The sequence below is a fragment of the Solanum dulcamara genome, chromosome 12, assembly GCF_947179165.1.
Source record: "Solanum dulcamara chromosome 12, daSolDulc1.2, whole genome shotgun sequence".
Lineage (NCBI taxonomy): Eukaryota > Viridiplantae > Streptophyta > Magnoliopsida > Solanales > Solanaceae > Solanum > Solanum dulcamara.
The window spans coordinates 4,768,181-4,784,969 of record NC_077248.1 but is presented as its reverse complement, the minus strand read 5'-3'; the positions used below and the strand labels follow the sequence as shown (position 1 = coordinate 4,784,969).

The following is a 16,789-nucleotide window of genomic DNA, read 5'->3' as shown; positions in this document are numbered from 1 at the left end:
ATTTAGATTACTCGAGACCAATACTATCAAAAAGAAAGTAGCAAAAATCATAAGAGAAGAAAAGTATGGACAAAATATTCTTTTGTAGTTCTAAGCTAGTGAATTTAGAACAAATCGTTCACTGATTTCAAACAGTCTCTTCTGAATTCCTATCGATTGTTTCAGCGTCTGTTTCCTCCTCATTCAATGAAAAATCATCTAATCAGATTAATTTCTTCGTCCATTTATTTTCTGGCGGAAAAACTCTAGTTATTCAAGCCGATCGAGTGGAAGTAATTCACGAGAAAACCAATGCACCCACGATATGCTATCATACTGTTAGAATTTTGTAAGATTTTAAGGGAGGTAGGGATTTTAGATGATTTGTATATTTTTTGTCAGAGTAGCTTAGGGGCTACGAAGGGGAGCCTTGGAGTAACTGGTAAGTTTCTGCCATGTGATCAGGAGGTCACACGGGTTTAAGCCTTGAAAACAGCCTCTGGCAGAAATGCAAAGTAAGGCTGCGTACAATAGACCCTTGTGGTCGGAACCTTTTCCGAACCCTGTGCATAGTGAAAGTTTTAGTGCACCGGACTGCCCTTTTAGTAGCTTAGGGGCTATCATAAAGCCCCATAGGGATAGCGAGGTGCAAGGCTGATACAAAGAAGTGGGTATCGTTGCAGGATGTTTTTCCATTTGTTTGTGAGATAGCTGCTCAATTATACGATAACTTAAATTCGACTATGGAATCAACTGATTTGTCCTTATGGTCTAGTCTTGTGTGCGATTTTGCTGCGTTTATGAATGGGTGTTTTTCGATAAGGATAGGTGTAAAGTCAAATTTCAGGAAATGGAGCAACCACAAACCTCCGGTAGTAACATCCCTCCAAATGCACCTTTCTTATAAAAATAAATGTGTTTTTACATTTTCTAGTATTCGAGGATATTCAAGAAGCTATAATAAATATCGTCGTTAAAATTAACACACATATATAATTTGTGTTTGCAGCATCTAAGGTGAATCCATTACACCATAATGATTTCTGCTTCTCTAGTAGGATGATTGCATTGGCTTTAATGCATAAAGTACAAATTGGCGTTGTGTTTGATCGCACCTTCTTTTTGCAATTGGCTGGGAAAGACATAACATTGCAAGATTTTAGGGATGCAGATCCACCCTTGTACAAAAGCAGTAAGGAAATACTAGAAATGGATCCAGAGATGGTCGATGGAGATAATCTAGGCTTGAGGTTCTTTTGTGATGTTGAGTCGATGGGCTCCATGAAAGGGATCGAGCTTTGTGCCAACATGAAACATATCATCATGGACAGTAAGAATCGGGAGACATATATTTATCTTCTAATTCAACATTACTTTGTAACATCAATTGCAAAGCAGGTTGCGCGTTTTGCCAAAGGTTTTATTGATATTACAACCACATCTAGGCACCAGTCCTTTTTCCAATGTTTTAATCTTGAGGATCTCGACTTAATGCTTGATGGTAGTGGAAGTGATAGTTCTGTGGAAATTGGAAAGCACATACTAATTACTCTGGCTACAAAAAAAGTGATAGTCAAATATCCTGGTTCTGGAAGGTACATGATGTTAGTAAACTGTATTGTAAATATTAAAACCAGTAACAATAACTAAAGGTAATAAAACACAGAATCTAAAAAATTAATGCAGAAACAAAATCGAGCCCACTGAATGCACAGCATGTTCTTAAGGAAATTATTCCCTTCAAAGTACCCGAGGTTTTGGAATCTTTCCTCCCAGGATAGAACGATTTACTCACCAAAGTAGAGGTACTGCAAATCTTTGATGACTGCGAACCACTTGAAGAATGTATATCACACGATTTTAGGAAGTGCAGAAAGAAGAAGAAGAAGATGGTATATTCAGAATTTCATATATAGCATTCTGAGGATTAACAGATATATATAGACTGTTTACACCTTTTAAGAAAAGGCACCTGTTGGGAAAATGTTTGCCTGTTGAGAAAAGGTTTGCAACTTTTCGGACAAGGTTGCAACCTTTCAAAAATCCGTTGGAAAAAACGGAGGGAAATTTTAAATTAATTCGGGAAGAAATGGGTCGCGGGTCAGGATTTTTTCCACTTAATTAATTAATTAATTAAATAATATTAATTAATTAAAAATTTAAAGAAAATTTGGTCCAAAAAGATTATCAATCAATCATATCAATTGACCAAATCCAAATCCAAATCCAAATCCAAATCCAAATCCAAATCCAAATCCAAATCCGAAGCCGAAGCCGTAGCCGTAGCCGAAGCCGAAGCCGAGCCGAGCCGAGTGAGCGACGACGACGACGACGCGAGGGGAGACCCTCTTCTTGACCCTTTAGCAACATGAAGGAGTGCTTCTACTTTTAAGTAGGAGACTTTTCATTTCCACCACCTATGTGGGACCAAAGCTTATTTAATAAAGCAAGAGAGAACATATCATTTCCTCTCCACTTCTTTTTCCCTCAATTTTCCATTAAACCTATCAATTAAACCCAACAATCCCCCACATGAATGGGGAATGTCTACAAGATAAAGGAATACACGGATAAGTGTGTGATATACAAGCGAAGATTAATTGCATCTGGATAAGTAGGTTTCCCTTTGAACTTTCCATAGTAAACTTATATAGGATATACTCGATCAATCGGTAGATGCGATATTTTTTGAACCGTCGAACTTTTTTGTATAACTAGACAACATAAGTCACACAATCAATCATCAACCATCTATGGTTCTCACGGTTGTGTTCATTTCAGCCATGAACACCGCCTGGTTTCGTGAATGCATAAAGAATGGGCCTTTACCGTCATTCCCCTTGAAGCGGCTTATACTTCACATTCACATATGTGATTTCTAAATGTGTAGTCCTATAGACACACTATCTAATCATTTTTTCGTCAGATTTAGATAATCATTAAAAAACCTTTAAAGCTTTATTAACTCATTAAAAGCCTTAAGGTTTTATCCTTTGTTTCTGAACATTGTCATCATCACGAGAATGGGTTGAGTTATTTGACAATGTTGAACCGTCAATCATAACTTTGTTTGATCTCTTTGAACCTAGTTCTTGGGATCTCCAGTCTACTAGGTAGAGTTACCGCCATGTTGACTTGTCCTAGGCCTTAACCCCATTCCCCTCGATGATCTTTCAACAGCCTCTCTAGATAAGCCTTTTGTTAGTGGATCCGATATATTATCTCTTGACTTTACGTAGTCAATAGTGATAACACCACTAGAGAGTAGTTCTCTAACAGTATTGTATCGCCGTCGAATGTGACGCGATTTTCCATTATACATAACATTTCCTGCCCTCCCTATTGCCGCTTGGCTATCACAATGTATACATATGGGTGCCAAAGGTTTGGGCCAAAATGGAATATCTTCCAAAAAATTTCGAAGCCATTCAGCTTCTTCACCAGCCTTGTCTAAAGCTATAAATTCAGACTCCATTGTAGAGCGGGCGATGCATGTCTGTTTTGATGATTTCCAAGACACTGCTCCTCCACCAACGGTGAAAACATAGCCACTTGTGGATTTAACTTCAGATGATCCGGTGATCCAGTTTGCATCACTATATCCCTCAATTACTGAGGGATATTTATTATAATGCAAAGCATAGTTTTGGGTGTGTTTCAAATACCCCAAGACTCGTTTCATTGCCATCCAATGAGTTTGATTAGGGTTATTCGTTAATCGACTTAACTTGCTAATAGCACATGCTATATCTGGTCGTGTACAATTCATAATATACATCAAACTTCCCAAAACTCGTGCATAGTCCAATTGTGAGTCACTTTTACCTTCATTCTTTTGAAGTGCAAAACTTACATCAATTGGAGTTTTTGCAACATTAAAATTTAAATACTTGAACTTATCAAGAATAGTTTCAATATAATGTGACTGTGATAATGCTAGACCTTGTGGAGTTTTATGGATTCTAATTCCTAAGATTAAGTCAGCAACCCCTAAGTCTTTCATGTCAAATTTGCTAGCAAGCATACGCTTTGTAGCATTTACATCGGCAATGTCTTTACTCATTATCAACATGTCATCAACATATAAACAAACAATGACTTCATGATTTGGAGTATTTTTAATGTAAACACATTTGTCACACTCATTAATCTTAAATCCATTTGCCAACATTGTTTGGTCAAATTTTGCATGCCATTGTTTAGGTGCTTGTTTAAGTCCATAAAGTGACTTAACAAGTTTACACACTTTCCTTTCTTTACCTGGAACTACGAAACCCTCAGGTTGTTCCATGTAAATTTCTTCCTCCAATTCTCCATTTAAGAAAGCCGTCTTAACATCCATTTAATGAATTTCAAGACCATATACAGCTGCAAGTGCCACTAACACCCGAATAGATGTTATTCTTGTTACCGGCGAGTATGTGTCAAAGTAATCAAATCCTTCTTTTTGTCTATAACCTTTGACCACAAGTCTTGCCTTATATTTATCAATAGTGCCATCAGCTTTCATTTTCCTTTTAAATATCCATTTTGATCCTAAAGGTTTATTTCCAGGAGGAAGATCAACCAATTCCCATGTATGGTTATTCAAAATTGATTGAATCTCTCTATTGATTGCCTCTTTCCAAAATGCTGAATCAGAAGAAGCCATTGCAGCTTTAAATGTTTGAGGCTCATTTTCAAGCAAGAATGTCACAAAATCTGGTCAAAAGGAAGTAGATATCTTTTGACGTTTGCTACGCCTTGGATCCTCTTCGGTTGGTTTACTTTTCTTTTGAACTTCTCTTGGTCGTTTAGATTTTTCACTTGAGGATTCACTTTTAGTTTTATACGGATAAATATTTTCAAAAAATTCAGCATTATCTAATTCAATTACCGTATTAATATTAATTTCAGGAATGTCCGATTTGTGAACCAAAAATCGACAAGCTTTGCTGTTTGTAGCATAGCCAATAAAAACACAATCCACGGTCTTTGGTCCAATTTTTACCCTTTTGGGCAAAGGAACTTGGACCTTTGCTAAACACCCCCACACTTTGAAATATTTCAAGTTGGGTTTTCTTCCTTTCCATAGTTCATATGGAATAGTTTGTGTTTTGCTGTGGGGTACTCTGTTGAGTATTCGATTAGCTGTAAGGATAGCTTCCCCCCACAAGTTCTGCGGTAAACCGGAACTTATTAATAAAACATTCATCATTTCTTTTAATGTTCTATTTTTCCTTTCCGCAATTCCATTTGATTGAGGTGTGTAGGGGGCAGTAGTTTGATGAATAATTCCATATTCTAAACATATCTTTTCAAAAGGAGATTCATATTCTCCACCCCTATCACTTCTAATCATTTTTATCTTTTTATTCAATTGATTTTCCACTTCATTTTTGTATTGTTTAAATGCATCAATTGCTTCATCCTTACTATTAAGCAAATACACATAACAATATCGAGTGCAATCATCAATAAAAGTTATAAAATACTTCTTTCCACCACGAGTTGGTGTAGACTTCATATCACAAATGTCTGTGTGAATCAATTCTAAGGGACTAGAATTCCTTTCAATAGATTTATAAGGATGCTTAACATACTTAGATTCAACACATACTTGACATTTTGATTTATTGCAATCAAAGTTAGGCAATATATTTAAATTAATCAGTTTTCGCAAGGTTTTATGATTGACATGTCCTAAACGTGAATGCCATAAATTATTTAACTCAAGTAAGTAAGAAGAAGCTTGAACTTTATTATCATCAACAACCATTACATTTAGTTTGAAAAGACCCTCAGTGAGGTAGCCTTTTCCTAGATACATTTCATTCTTACTGACAACTACTTTGTCTGAAACTAGAACACACTTGAATCCATCCTTGATAAGAAGCCGGCAGACACCAAATTCTTTCATATTTCTGGAACATGATACACTTTGTTCAGCGTCACCACCTTGCCGGATGTCATTTTCAGAAATACTCTCCCATATCCTTCAATATTAGCAGTTGCAGAATTTCCCATATAAATCGTCGCATCAGGTGCTGCAGGGGAATAAGTAGAGAAGGCTTCTCGGACTGCACACACATGCGAAGTAGCTCCCGAATCAAGCCACCATTCTTTGGGATTACCTACTAGGTTGCATTCTGATAGCATTGCACACAGATCATCGATACCTTCTTTATTTTCCACCATATTGGCTTGTCCCTTTCTCTTATCCTTTTTTGGAAGACGACAATCTGGAGCTTTGTGGCCAACTTTCCCACAATTATAACAATTGCCCTTGAACTTTTTCTTGTTCTGCTCCTGATTCTTTCCAAAAGGTTGCTTTCTTTTCTTATTCTTTGGGGCAGCATCTTCAACGATGTTCGCTCCCATAATTGTTGAATTTCCACGTGACTTCTTTTCTGTTGTTTTGTTATCTTCCTCAATCTTGAGACGAATAACAAGATCTTCCAACTTCATTTCCTTACGCTTGTGCTTTAGATATTTTTTGAAATCTCTCCACGAAGGAGGCAACTTTTCTATCATCGCAGCCACTTGAAATGCTTCATTAACTATCATACCTTCAGCAATAAGGTCATGAAAAATAAGTTATAGTTCTTGAACTTGGGTTCCAACAGTTCTGCTATCTATCATTTTATAGTCTAAGAACTTAGCAACCACAAAATTTTTCAAGCATGCGTCTTCAGTCTTGTACTTCTTCTCAAGTGCATCCCACAATTCTTTAAAAGTTTTCACAGCACTGTAGACATTGTACAAATCATCATCCAAAGCACTTAGGATATAGCCCTTGCATAGAAAATCTGCCTGTGTCCATGCCTCAGTAATCATAAATTTTTCATTGGCCGGCATATCAGCAGCGGGCACAGGAGGGTCTTCATTTGTGAACTTCTGCATACCAAGAGTGGTAAGCCAAAAGAACACCCTTTGCTGCCATCCTTTGAAGTTGGCTCCAGAAAATTTTCCTAGTTTTTCTGCCGGTGGTACAGAGGTGCGGCTTGTTGCAGCAACAGTCGCAGAAGTAGTAGGAGTATCACTTGTCATTTCTTTTCACTGTCAAAATAGACAAACTGTCTTAATATTTCAGAATATCAGACCTTTTACAAAAAACAACAATGAAGTTTTTATATTCTTCCAATCGTTGTACAAGTATGAACTTTAATATTCCAACGAAGTTTTTATACTCTTCAAGTCAAAATATTTATTTCATACGGAGTAGAAAACCACACAGGTTTTAGTCTCCAAAAGCAGAATACAGTTTAATAAAAAAAAACAAAATAACGTTAATTTCCTTAAGATTGTTAGTAAACTGTATTGTAAATATTAAAACCAGTAACAACAACTAAAGGTAATAAAACACAGAATCTGAAAAATTAATGCAGATTCAATTAATTAATTAATTAATTAAATAAATAATATTAATTAATTAAAAATTTAAAGAAAATTTGGTCCAAAAATATTATCAATCAAATCAATTGACCAAATCCAAATCCGAAGCCGAGCCGAGCCGAGCGAGCGACGACGACGACGGCGCGAGGGGAGACCCTCTTCTTGACCCTTTAGCAACATATCCGAATCCGAAATCCGAAGCCGAGCCGAGCCGAGCGAGCGACGACGACGACGGCGCGAGGGGAGACCCTCTTCTTGACCCTTTAGCAACATATCCGAATCCGAATCCGTAGCCGTAGCCGTAGCCGTAGCCGCAGATTCAATCAATTAATTAATTAATTAAATAAATAATATTAATTAATTAAAAATTTAAAGAAAATTTGGTCCAAAAATATTATCAATCAAATCAATTGACCAAATCCAAATCCGAAGCCGAGCCGAGCCGAGCGAGCGACGACGACGACGACGGCGCGAGGGGAGACCCTCTTCTTGACCCTTTAGCAACATATGCCGTAGCCGTAGCCGTAGCCGTAGCCGTAGCCGTAGCCGTAGCCGTAGCCGTAGCCGTAGCCGTAGCCGAAGCAGAAGCCGAGCGAACGACGACGACGACGGCGCGAGGGGAGATCCTCTTCTTGACCCTTTAGCAACATGAATGAGTGCTTCTACTTTTAAGTAGGAGACTTTTTATTTCCACCACCTATGTGGGACCAAAGCTTATTTAATAAAGCAAGAGAGAACATATCATTTCCTCTCCACTTCTTTTTCCCTCAATTTCCCATTCAACCTATCAATTAAACCCAACACATGATTCTTGTCTCTGCTAGTAGCTTTGGTACCTCGTGATTTCAACATCTTTTAGCTACCTCAGGTTTGATATTTGAGTTCCATAAAGACATTTATTTGTTTTCTGCGTAAAAGCTAACAACTTTCTTCACTTTGGTATATTAACTTTTCTACTCCCTCCCTCTCAAACTTCATACATTTTTGTCTAAAGTTGGAGTTTCACTTATGGTATTCTCAATGTGTCTAAAGAAGAAACTAAAATTAATAAAGTCAGATCTTTCTATAATTTTCTACAGAATCGATCTCTCAAGTCATGTTATATTATACTCCTATGTTTTCTATAACAGTATGCTACTATAGTAGCCAAAAAAAAATGGGAACAAACAATGTTATTAGCATCATGGGTGAATCCATAGTAGAAGCAACATGTTCTGCAGAACACAATAATTTTGGTTCAAATTCAATATTTTATATTAAGAAATTCACTCAATACACATATAAATCACTTGTCAAGAATCAAGTAAATACGTCTGATTTCTAAAACCCATAAACTTAAAATCCCAAAAATGGGGAACCACCACTTGGTGTCAATGAAATGAAGGCATCACAAGCTTTGGTTGAGGTAGGAATGGCACATGAAACATCAGCAATAGGCAACAAACAATTAGCCAGAAGAGTACAAGTACTACTTGTTGATGCTGTAAAATAGCTTTCCCAATTATAATTATGGGATGCTGAAAAATAATTATTCACCAATTCCAAATCTATCTCAAAAAATTCCTCTTCCTCTTCTTCTTCTTCTTTTGGCATTTGATCAATAAGAATTTTGATTTCTTCTTTGAGTTCTTGATTGGAAACTAGAGCCATATTGTTTTGTGTCTTAGTTTGGTCATTTAAGAATAATATAGTTATTTATATTATGGATTTGTGTGTTTGGTTGGTGGAAGATAGGTTAATTAGTAGAACGCTCTTCAACAAATCTTCAACTATCTTGGAAACTAATTAGATATTTTTTGGTAGTTATATCTTAATGCAACTTAAGTACTATTTACTCTCTCCGTTTTATATAATTAGTTGCCTAGTTACTCAAATTACTTGTCAGTTTATATATTTAAAATATAATTAATTAATTTTTTTTTCAATTGTACCCTTATAATTAATTCTTTCTGAATGTGTAACAAATTTATAAAGTTCCAAAAAAATAATTTAAAGAGTAATTAGTAAAATTACTCTTCTTATTTTTGATTTCTTAAGGATCAACATTTAAAGGAAAAAGTGGATAACTAATATAGAACGGAGGGAGGACTACTATACTAATATTTTATTTAGAGTTCAAGTTTGATGTACTTATAAAAATAAAAATTTGCACAATCAATCTCTTGATAAATATTAATTGATAATCTAATAAAAATATTAACTTACATGTTATCACAAGTTAAAATTCATTAATAATGTGAAAAATCATTATACTTCCCCTATATAAATTAAACCGTTTTATTTATCAAAGAAGCAAATGAAACTAGTACTAGTTAATCATCACCCTCGTGTGATGCATTATTTCCCCATGAAATGTATATATGAATTTAATTAATTCATATATATGATTTATGTTGATAGAATAAATAATTTTTATTTAATTAGTATATTTTAACTTTTAACCAATGATATGTTGTTTTACATATTTTTTTATTCTTATATTACATATTTTTAGTTTAAAATCATAAGTTTACAAGTAACTTTTTTTTATTATATTTTCTTTTTATAACAGATCATACTATGGAAAACAAATTGAAACAACACGTAATAATTTGCTTCCACCTAAACCAGCAAAGGTCAGCAGAAGTAGAGCTAACAGTAACAACCATATTGGAAGATTTTTATCACACATTTCCTGATTATTAATAGTAAAAAAAAAGACAATGAACTGATACGTCAGAGCGACGTCACTAGAACTTTTAAATAAAAAATCCCCCCTATTATATTGCATGATTATATAACAATAACAACAATATATTTAGTGTAATTTTATTAGATGGGAAAAATAGTGAGAATTGAACTCATATTTGTTGTACGAGAGACTTTTATCGATATCATTAAACTATAAGTGTTGATACTTATTATACAAGAGACTAGGGGTGTCAATGATACGGTTCAAACGGTTATTTTATAAAATTTATACCATACTATTTTTTCAGTTATTTTATTTTATATAACCAAAACTAATTTTTTAAAAACCGTTTCATTCTCGATTTTTCTTCGGTATCGATACGGTTAATTTTTTATATTTTTTTTAAAATAATATAAAAGTTAGAACACGCTACCATCCCATTATATTATGGCAGTGTAAAATATTAATCAAAGACAAAAAAATATATAATTTACATCACAGAAAAAGATAAAACTCAAAAACTGAATTTACTTGATTTAAAAATTTAAACTATAAGAGAGAAAAAATGTCTAATAACTTGTAGCTTATTATCCAAGATCGTTGGAATACCTTGTAGTTTACTAATTACTACCCGAGAGTTGAAATGTTAGAATTAACTTAGTTTCAATTGGAGTAGTATGAGAAGTTTTAGTGTTATAACTTTGAGTGTTAATTGTGGTGTCGCTTGTAGTCACTTCTATTATCTTGGGCCTAAAGCAAAAAAAATAAGGAAAAATTACTTGATTGAGTGTTTTTTAAAAATTAATTACTGATTTTAGCGATATTTTTTATTTATTACCATTTATAGCAATACATAGCAATATTATGATAAATCTACACTTATATTAAAAGTGAATTATGCATATAATATAAATGTATTATAAAAATTTTAAAATATATATTATGTGTGTATAGTAAAAAACTGACATAATGTATTATAAGTCTATTAAAATATGTGATAAATGTATTATCCATCTATAAAACTTGTATTATATGTGTTTTATAAATAGTTCTCTGCAATATGTATTAAAACTGTATTATAAATGTATTATAAGTGTTCAGTGAATTTTTTTTATTGCTATAAATGGTAAATATTTTCTTAATATTGTATATTTATGTAAGTTTCCCAAAAATTAATGTTTTATTATTTTTAAACTTAATATATAAAATATATGTTACATATATATTATTCGGTACAATTCGATATTTTTTCGATTAATTTTTATAAAATAAAAAACTTACCCAATTATTCGATATGGTTATAAATTTATATAAAAACCGTTGATTTTATAAAAATAAACCTAAAAATTAATTCGATATGGTTCAATTCGATTGATTAAGTCGGTTTTTTAAAAACCGTTTGACATCCCTACAATTGACTATTGTAATTTGTATGTTATACAAGAATTTTTCTTGTGTCTTGCCACCCAACCACTCATAAGGATCGTTTGATTAGTATATGTCCTGTGCAGAGATCGTAATATAAGAAATATTTATGTGATAAATAATAGTAATACTTACTATTATTTTAAGAAGTCGATAGAATTGAAAATTCATTAGAAAAAAATATAATGAATGGGTATCCATAAATTCAAGAAGAAAGAACGTTTCCTCATATATAATTAGGTGCATCCAATTAAGACTCTGTAAAGTTATTTCATCTCTTTGGTCATTGGTTTGAATTGGACCAGTATTCTCATTCTTTTTGGGTCAATCTATGCAAATTGGGCTTGGGAGGAAATTCCATCTCGAAGTTTATTGATACAATTTTCAAATATATACAATAAACTAATTAGTTTACAATAAATATAGTCATATTTTATTTACATAAAAAAAATAGCTAAAATTATAGAAAATATACAGTGACTATACAATATAAATTACTTATACATGAGCTATACACTGAATATACATTATGATATACTCAAAAACTGAATATAGCTTGACTATACATGAAATATACACTGACTAAGTCAGAGGTATAGCCTTTTTTGAATACATTTGACTTGGTGCTCACTTGTAGGAAGATTCCCCGCATACTTGCCTATATAGAGAATGACCTTTTTTTTGGTAATTACTTTTGCCGAATGGTCATGTGACGTAATATATACAATAAACTAATTAGTTTATAACAAATATAGCTATATTTTATTTATATAAAAAATAGTCAAAATCATAAAAAATATACAGTGACTATACACTGACTATACAATATAGATAACTTATACATGAGTTATACACTGAATATATATTATGATACATTCAAAAATTGAATATAGCTAGAAATATATACTGATTGTACATGCCTATACAGTGAATGACTATTTTTTTGATAATTACTTTGGCCGAATGGCCATTGGGTGTAATTTTCCCTTTTGTCTTTACTTAGCAAAACATTTTGAAAAATGATCTTAATTTGAGAAAAATTGTTGGGAAGAACTTTGTTGTCTATTAGGCGTAATTCTAGCTTTTGTCTAACTCATGGTGAATTGATCAATTTTATTGTCTTGAGATATTATTTACGAGTAAAAACTAGAACTCGTGTATGATGGACAATAAAAGTTTTGCCTTGTAGCAAGCTTCTACTAGATTCTACTATTCCTGATATTCATTTGAGCAACTAGAAGCAAGACATAAGTTCTAACTTTTGTTCATTAGACAGAACTTGTGGTCAATTGAACAAGTTCACTATCTTGAAATATTCTAAACTAGTAAATGTTACCGTGCTTCGTGCGATTATCTTGTAAAATAATATTACTGCATTTATAAAACTAAAATGCATTGAAAAAATGAATATTAAATTACATTGTCATTTATAAAAATTATATGTATTGATATCACATCAATAATAATTTGAGTAAATACATCACCAAATGTCTCCTATAGTTACCTTTTATTTTTATTTTTTATGAGCATATTTAAAGATTTCAAAAAAATTAATTACTCATTGTATAATATTAATGTATTATCATTTATACTTCTAATTTCTATTAAAGATGTTTGGAAGAGATATATTTAGTGAGTTCTAACAAACATTTCTCTGATTAAAGGGGAGGAGGGGGGATGAGTGGATAATGATTTATTATTATTTTTAAAAAAACATGTAGAAAAGTAAATGACTAATATTTAAAAAAATTGAGAAGTTAAAATCTCTAATCCTAGTTCCTTATCAATTTACTATTAAAATAAATGTTGAATGAGTATACAAATAGTCAATTTTCTCAAAGTTTTTACTTCTAAATTCTAATAGACAAAAAAGACAGGAGAAGGTCATACTTTTCTATAAAGCACAATGACTATATATATATATATATATATATATAATAATTCAAAAGTTAGTTCCTAAAGTACATTTAATTCTTGTATATAGTTTAGATGTGAAGAAAATTAATAAAATTATTCTTTCTAATTTTCATAAAATTCACATCGTAATAATTAGGGATGTACAGGACAAATCGATAAATCGCACCAAATCGACAAACCGAACCAAACCGGAAAAAAACCCGACTAGTGGTTTGGTTTGACTTGGTTTGGTGTTTGAAAAAAAAAAACCGACCATTATAGGGTTGGTTTGGTTTTAACTAAAAAAAGTCAAACCGAACCCAAACCGACCCGATTATAGATATACTACTTTTAAATTATGTTATACATAAAAATACTTATTAAAATGTAATTTATAAATATTTTTTAAAATTTTTTCATAATTTTTGTTTTCTTTCTTACATTTAGATTTGGACTTGAGTAGCCCATCTAAATTATATACAAAAAAAACTTATCTTATAAAGTTATATTATAAAATTAAAACTTCAAACAGTGTTGTGCCTCCATCTTATATGTTGATATTTTGTACTAGAACTCTTTTTAAGAAGCACTGCTCTGTGCTTTTTATTAGATACTATGAGAAACCCGAAAAATCCGAAAAAATCCAAAAAACCCGAGAAACCCGATAAACCCGAAAAAACCGAGAAAAATTGATATTGAAAAACCCGACTTTTATTGGTTTGGTTTGATTTATAGATTTAATAACCCAACACAAATGGTTTGGTTTGGTTTGTAAAAAATCCGAACCAACCCGGTCTATGTACACCCCTAGTAATAATCTTAATTTTTACCATAAATCTGGCTTGTAGACATCGGCTTGTCCTCCGCAACAACTATGATGAAAGAAGTGAATTTGGTTTCGAGTTAAGATATGAATGGGCCATCATTCAAGAAAAAAACTTCAAATATTTATAAAGGCAAAAGATAATATAGAGCTTACACTTTAGGAATAGTGCTTGACAATTTAATGGTATTTCTATTGACACTCTAAAATCACTTACAATTTCCTAGAGAGCCAATTTCTACAAACATGCATAATAAAAACATGAAAAAATCTAAATGATTGTAACATTTTGTTTCTCGTGTTAAAAAATGAAAGCCACAAACTAAGATGAAAGAAATAAAACTGGTTAGTCAACTATGTAGTTCAATTAGAAAGTTACTCAATTTATTTTATAATTTCAAAGTCACTCAATTATGGATGGTTATCTCAGAAAGTCATTTGATTTTATTTTATAACTCAAAAGTCACACAACTATGATCGTTTCTTAATTAATTAAAGAAAAGTCCTCATTTTTTCCTAAAAATTAAGGTATTGAAAAGTCATCATTTTTCCTTAATTTTTAGGTATTGGTACTCTTGACATAATATTCGAGCGACAATATTTTTTAGTGTTATATCTTCTCAAACAACCGCACGATCTGAAATATTTTTTCAGATCGCCAGATCACCCTAATCTTTCCAAATGCCTCTTAATGTATGTATCATGCAAATTGCAAGTGAATGATTCAATAATAGGTGGATATATTGCAATCATGGTTAAAACCCATCTAATCCAAGAATATATGTGCAGAGATCAGGAGATCGAAGAGGTGACCTTTTAAATATATGTGCATACATATGTTATCTATGTGGGGAAACCGTAGAGATAGGAAGAAGGATAATTATTATTTAAAGGAACGACAAAAAAGTGTTTAAAGGAAGAAAAGATATGCATGTCACAATAAGAAAAGAAAGTGAAAGTAATGAAGGGAAGTAACGAAACTGACAAAGAAAGAAATGGGTGTGTTCTTTATGAATAAATAGAGGTGGTTTAGAAACGGTGTACAAACCATTGATTAATGAGGGAATAAATTTATATTTATATTAATAGAGAAATTCGATGTAAACTAATGAAAAAACCTGGAAAATTAAATAAATAGAAATTTTGGCTTAGGAGAGTGACACATCAATCATCAAGCTAAGGATTTTCTTTTATATATACAATTTCAAAAGTTAAGCGTCTGCAGTTTCATCAGATAATAGCCTAACCATTAATAATAATTATAAGATAAGAAGAAGCATTTTGGCATTTTGTTCCTTAGGAAATCAAGAAGAACATAGAGTTTCAGTTTTGGCAATAAAGAAGACCTGCTCTCAGAGGGACATTCTATAATTACACAACTCCTTGCTGATGATATATGTATTATTATTGATGAGTTGGTAGCCAGATGCTTTTTCAAATAATGAATTATAAAAGCCATTCTCAAATAATAGGATATTAAATTCACAAGGATGATCTAATTAATATCATAAAATGAGTCTGACTACTGACTAGTATGGATTAAAGAAGACAGCCATAACTAAATTTGATATAGTTACCCTCTAAGAATAATAGGAAAATCTAAAATTATAAGCACTGAAAGAAGAAATTCCAAAAGAATAACACTATATCTATATGAAGTACCTAGGATCACGTGTTGGAGGAGAGTTTGGTGCAAATTTCTCAACCATTGAAAAACTGGTCTTAAAAGATGATTCATGGTTAATTAGCAAGGAAGGAATTTACTGCAAAAAAATAATTTTATTCAAGATCCTTATAGTTAAAAGAAGCTCGGATAATATTCTTACTTGCGGGGAGCCCCTTAAAAATAGAAAATTCATCTATCTTTTTCCACAAATCTTTTCAACTTTCAAAAGAAAAAGAAATGCATTATAGGGACTAAAAAACACTTGAAAAACCCAATCAGTTACAAACCTTCTCTGATTCGTTCCTCCACTTTCCCCCCTCTCCCCGTATCTATATGAAATCTTAATCCACTTTTCTAACATGTAATCATGCCTGAACATGTACCTGTGACTTCAGTTGCCAATTGATTGTGACAGAATGAATCAAGGAAAAAGTTTACAAAAAGAAATTAGGGAATTGTAGTTTCGTTTCATTTCTTTTGTTGATTGTTGAAGATCTAAAGTACAACTTTCAAGGAATTCAGGTACTTCCACAGAAATTAGGAATGAAAATAATTTTTTCATGAAGAAGAAAAGACAGTGGCGATTGTGATTTTCCTAGTTATTACGCTCGTCGTCGAAGGAACGCCTTAACAAAAATAAGAGAAAGCATCGGTTGTGATTTTCTCGATTTTTATTGTCGTCGTTGTTGAAGTTACGGCTTTAAATAAAACCTAAAAATATGAAAGAGAAAAAAAAATAATTATCTTAATTCTTAAGGACGCTATGTAAGTGAGATTAGGATTCTCTTTTATATATATATATATAAGATTTCTGCCGTAGAGTTAAAACTAATTTATTTCCACGTCTTATGTTTGATAGGCAAACAAAAGTTTTTTGTAGCAAAGTTTTTGAAGTGAAGGCCATTTTTTAAGAAGATTATTAAGTGGGGTCAAAATAATTGGAGGCATTTGTGAA

General features: G+C 32.2%; 1 protein-coding gene and 1 pseudogene across 1 annotated transcript; one reads left to right on the top strand and one right to left on the bottom strand.

Annotated features, from left to right (window-relative positions):
• The first annotated feature begins 291 nt into the window (after positions 1 to 291).
• Positions 292 to 1,610, top strand: LOC129876872 (E3 ubiquitin-protein ligase UPL5-like; annotated as a pseudogene).
• A 6,955-nt stretch (positions 1,611 to 8,565) lies between these two features.
• On the bottom strand, positions 8,566 to 9,045 carry LOC129877194 (uncharacterized). The gene has a single exon (XM_055952676.1). The coding sequence runs from the start codon at positions 9,001 to 9,003 to the stop codon at positions 8,689 to 8,691; it is 315 nt and encodes a 104-aa protein (XP_055808651.1). The 5' UTR covers positions 9,004 to 9,045; the 3' UTR covers positions 8,566 to 8,688.
• Positions 9,046 to 16,789: the final 7,744 nt, after the last annotated feature.

Bases quoted from the DNA above. Each gene is read 5' to 3' on its own strand.
- LOC129877194 (XM_055952676.1), bottom strand. From the start codon at position 9,003: ATGGCTCTAGTTTCCAATCAAGAACTCAAAGAAGAAATCAAAATTCTT.